Source organism: Polyodon spathula, chromosome 24 (genome assembly GCF_017654505.1).
Source record: "Polyodon spathula isolate WHYD16114869_AA chromosome 24, ASM1765450v1, whole genome shotgun sequence".
In the NCBI taxonomy this organism is placed as follows: Eukaryota; Metazoa; Chordata; class Actinopteri; order Acipenseriformes; family Polyodontidae; genus Polyodon; species Polyodon spathula.
The window spans coordinates 20,543,140-20,547,719 of NC_054557.1; the positions used below are offsets into that span (position 1 = coordinate 20,543,140).

A 4,580-nucleotide genomic window follows, 5' to 3' on the forward strand; every position below is an offset into this window, starting at 1 on the left:
CTAACACCCGACAGTGTTACTACAGCGCTGTCATTGAAATATCACAGCGCCCTCTCTCTGTGGAGGAATTGCATTGACGAAATTAAAGATCATACAGTTCTGTCGTTTCTTATAATGATGTCCTCGAAAAGGTTTAACCTCCCATATAAAACGTTACCGTTCAGTAATATGTTTTAATAGGGACTACAAGTAACAAAAACTACAATTCTAAGTTTATCTGAACGTCACAATACCTCTGGCCAATCAGTGTGCACCTGGTGCCGGCAGCGGAGCGGGGCGTTCTGGAAGAGTCTGGACGCATGCGCAATACGGCAATCCACAAGGGCAGATGGGGGAGTTGGTTGGGTTATGAGTGACATTCTGCTTGTGTAAACGAGCTATCTATTACAGAAGATTCAATACATTATATTAAAAAAAAAAAAAAAAAAAAATAGCACAGTAGGGGAGTGAAGAATGTGACGTGGGAAACAAGTACAGTGATTGGCGTTTTTCAAGAGTCGACTTCTCTGCAGGTAAATCAAGAGTCATCTGGACTCAGTAGTAGATACGGTGCTGTAAACTGCAGTTACATTGTCGTTATGTCGTGGCACGTTTAATTAGATTGCATATCGTTCAGTCTCCTTAATTCTGTAATACGGTGGTATGGTAGTTGACTTTTTTTATTTTATATACTGTAATTGTGCGTATTGTCTGAATTACAGTTTACTGCCTTCCTAAGCCCAAATGAACGAGTCATCGTGGCAGTGGCTATATTGTGTTGTTGACCCGAATACCTGCTCCAATGTACACTAACCGTACTAGAGATTACTTAACTTTCAGCTGTAAGTGCAGTCTGTCAACTGTGTAGTGTTTGACTGCACAGGGATGGAAATAAGACTCCTATTTCATAGCGGTTTTACCCATTCCAGGTTTTACTACGAACTTGTAGCCACAGTGTCTAGGTATAAGTGTGTCTTACTGAACTCCTAATAAAACCTGGAATGGATCAGAATGCAATGTGATGGGAGTCTTGTTCCCTTCCCTACTGCAGCATCAGGACTTTGCTAAAAGTAAAGCTTGAACTACCTGTGGAAGATGTAAATAAACTGGAAAGTCAACAGCAGTCTAGTTTTCTGTGAACTGCAATAAGAGCCCTTGTGGGATCACCTTCAAAGAGTAAATCAATGTCTGAAACTGAACCACCGTGACTGTGTCAAGACAGGCTTCACACAATGTTTAAAGATAGGATGAGACCACACAGATAATGAACAGTGGCCCAAAGGCTTCACATGGCAACACTGAAGTGACTCTGGTAGAGTTCTACAGTGTGCTAGATATTTTGAATGTGCCTCTCAAAGCCACAGGCAGCATTCTACATACATGGGATCTCCAGATGTTTTTATTTTTTTTTAGTTTTAAATGATAGTGGTTATAAAAATGTTTTAAAAATAAAGACTTAAAAAAAAAAAAAAAAAAGAAAAAAAAAAACAGTGCAGCAGTACAATAAATTGTGTTATCTGTTGCAGCTGAAGAGCCTGATTCATCTAAGGAGCGTTCCAATGGACATCACATATAGTGCAAGTATGCTTGAGTGTGGAGATCAATGAAGCTCTTGTGATTCGACCACAAGACAGAGGGCTCCAGAAACCACCAGGCTTTGTCCTGGAACTGTTTAACGAAACTGCTACTTTCCATAGAGCGATTTCGAATTTCTCTGAAGTCAGCTACCCTGTGGAATATGGGACCCAATCAGATTGCTGCTTGTTGCCAGGGAGACAAGTGTGTGAGTGTCTTTATTTGAGCTCGGGGAGAGATGGCCTAAGAAGCCTGTACTGTTCCACTCAGCCCTTTAAGATCAGTGTAGCCACACCTCGAGATTCTTTGGAAACTCTTTGTGGAAAAAGTATCACTGCGCCCCTCCAGGGGTCTTCTAACACAGAGCTGTCAGGGCGGCTGCCTCTCGTCTCCAGTGAATGGCACTGCCGCTGTACCGACAGGGCGTGGCTGTCCGAGGCTGGGCTGGTGCGCTGGGAGGAGTCAATAGCGGAATTGGTGGGCGGCCCAGCTACTGCATCAAAGGAAGACAGAGATACCTTCACTGTCGATGGAACCCGAAAGAGGTAGGAACCACATTTTAATGATCTAAATATCTCTAACCACTAAACTTGTAAGCATGCTCTGACCTATTCTTGTTTTTAGTGCTGTTAATAAGAGGGCAAAATCAAAAAACATCCACTTGATTCATATTGAGTTTTTTTTTTTTTTTCGGTCTACAGATAGATTGTGATAACTCTGAAGTTTATATCTGTTCCGTTTTTTTTTTTTTTAATTTTATTGTAATATATTGCTTACAGACTTTGTTAATTGCAGAACGATCTGAACAAGTCTGCCTTCCATTTTGAGATCTGAAAGCACGGCCAGGCCTCAGAGGAGAGTCTTGTTTGCTCAGCCTGACACTGACAAATACTGAAAGTCTGGATGTGATTTTATAGTGTTTGCATTAGCCTCCTTTGGCTTAAAACAAAGTCACTACCATGATACAATATTTATTAAACTAAAATACCATTCATTTAGAAATATTAAAATAAATAAATTCAAGGAAATTCCGATAGTGTAGTCCCGGATTGTGTATTGGTATTACAGCCCTTGTCCTAAATATTCAGAAAATATATTTTTTTGTCTGTAATAATATTTTCTATTGTAATGTTTTGCAAGCAGTTACCATTAGTTTAACAGCTCTTACTAATTTTACAGTTAGAATGTACAGGGAAAAGTTTTGCATCACCCTATAGAGTTAACTACTTTTGCTTCATAAAGTCGAATGGAACATATTGAATTACATACCGCTTTGTAATTTTCCATATATTTAACGAAAAACTGACAAAAATTGAAAAATGTTTGACATTTCGAAATCTAACTTGAAATACTGTATTACTGTTATGGCTTCTGGTAGACTTCTGCAGAATCATTTTGTAGTTTCATTGATTACATAATGTTAAATAAAATATATAAATTCTGTTCATGCAGTATATATTTTTTTGTAAATCATGTCTCAGTCCTAAGATTCTAGGTGATGCAAAACTGTTGCCCCCTTGCTGTATGCTAACAATATGTCAATTGTAATAGAACAACACTTTTTTGTGAAAGCAGATTAATAGATTGTGTAATAAAGAAATAGTTGAGTTTGTGTAGTTCATAATGCTAAAGAATGCGGTCCAGCAATACAATAAAACAAGGTGTTCAATCAAAGCAGTCAGTCAGTGTAATGTCTTAGAGGACACCCTGATCTATGTCATGTTAACCTCTTTGTATACCCTTTTTAAATGGTTCAAGGACAAAGTTTATAGAACAGTGGGGAGTCTGACATTCTCTGTATTTTAACATTTTGCAGGTGAGGTCACAAGAGGTAAAAAGTTCTCTTACAAAAGAATCAAACATTTAAAACTTTAAAATAATCTTTTCTTTCTTTTAGAAACCGGATTGGTGCACTTGTGGCCCTGTCCGCCCAATCAGCAGCTTGCCCTGCTGTCTATCCCCACCTACTTGTCTGCACTACCAGACAACCAGCCAATTAGGGCTGGAGCCTGTCCTGCGAGCGACCAGACGTCGGTCACTGCCTGTGGAGCACGGTCAGATCACTCTTCCACACCTCCTCCCTGCATCGCCCTCTGCCTGCTTCCCAGATGATAAGATCAGCCTCTGCTTGCTGGTGGGCAGCCAGGGACACAAGACCCTGGTGGAGGTGCCTTACTCTGGGCTTGCCCGCCTAGGCGAGCTTCTGGCACTGCAGGTCTCTGAATGTAAACAGGACGAGGTTCTCCTCTCCCAGCTGGTCGACTCTGTCACAACGGTGGATGGCTGCCGGGAGGACGACATCATGGTGGAGTCGCCCAGTCCCTCTGCGCCCTGGGAAGGCTCGGCCCAGCCCTTTGACATGAACGAGAGCCACCTGGACTCCTTCCGCAGCCTGTTTGACAGCAAGTGGTGTAGGATGCCATTCCATGCTGGGTTCCTGTATCCAGACTCACACCCCATGCACAGAGGGGGGTTGGTGGTGTTTGAGAAGAGCCAGGTTCTGAGAGGAGGGCAGTCCGAGAAGAGCGATAGGAAGATGGAGCAACACCTAGCTAACATGCATGACAAACTACGCAGGGAGGTGAGTGATGGGATTCAGGTAAAACAATAAATTCAGGGATAAGACAACACTGGCCTTTAAGTGATTCATTATTTTATTACACATGATGTATTTCTTAATTGCTTGTGGCTGCAGCAGGTGCCAGCTCTTGCATGTTCTGCAGATAATTTATAATAATAATAATAAATAATAATAATAATAATAATAATAATAATTGTTGAAAATAAACAAGTTTAATGTTATAAAATGAATTATGCTGACACTGCTTCAAGAACAATCATTTTTATTTGTATAGATAAGTAAATGTTTCTCTATACTTTTGTCATTGCCTTACCTATGCTACTGATACATTTTTTTGAGTGGAGTTATTTAGCCTAGACCTTTATTTCGTGTTAAACTGTGTAAAACTGCACATTTTACAAAATACTCTAAAGCTGTGACGTGACTCTTTTGGCCAAGAGTAATT

At 40.5% G+C, this 4,580-nt stretch overlaps 1 protein-coding gene across 1 annotated transcript in view; it reads left to right on the top strand.

Moving 5' to 3' along the window:
- The first annotated feature begins 299 nt into the window (after nt 1-299).
- Nucleotides 300-4,580, top strand: part of LOC121298677 (uncharacterized protein C6orf136-like) — an 8,052-nt gene continuing 3,771 nt past the window's right edge. The window contains exons 1-3 of the mRNA XM_041225856.1: nt 300-512; nt 1,506-2,099; nt 3,452-4,135. Coding sequence (XP_041081790.1) covers nt 1,953-2,099; nt 3,452-4,135 — 831 coding nt within the window. The 5' untranslated portion in view covers nt 300-512; nt 1,506-1,952. The remainder of the gene's footprint in view (nt 513-1,505; nt 2,100-3,451; nt 4,136-4,580) is intronic.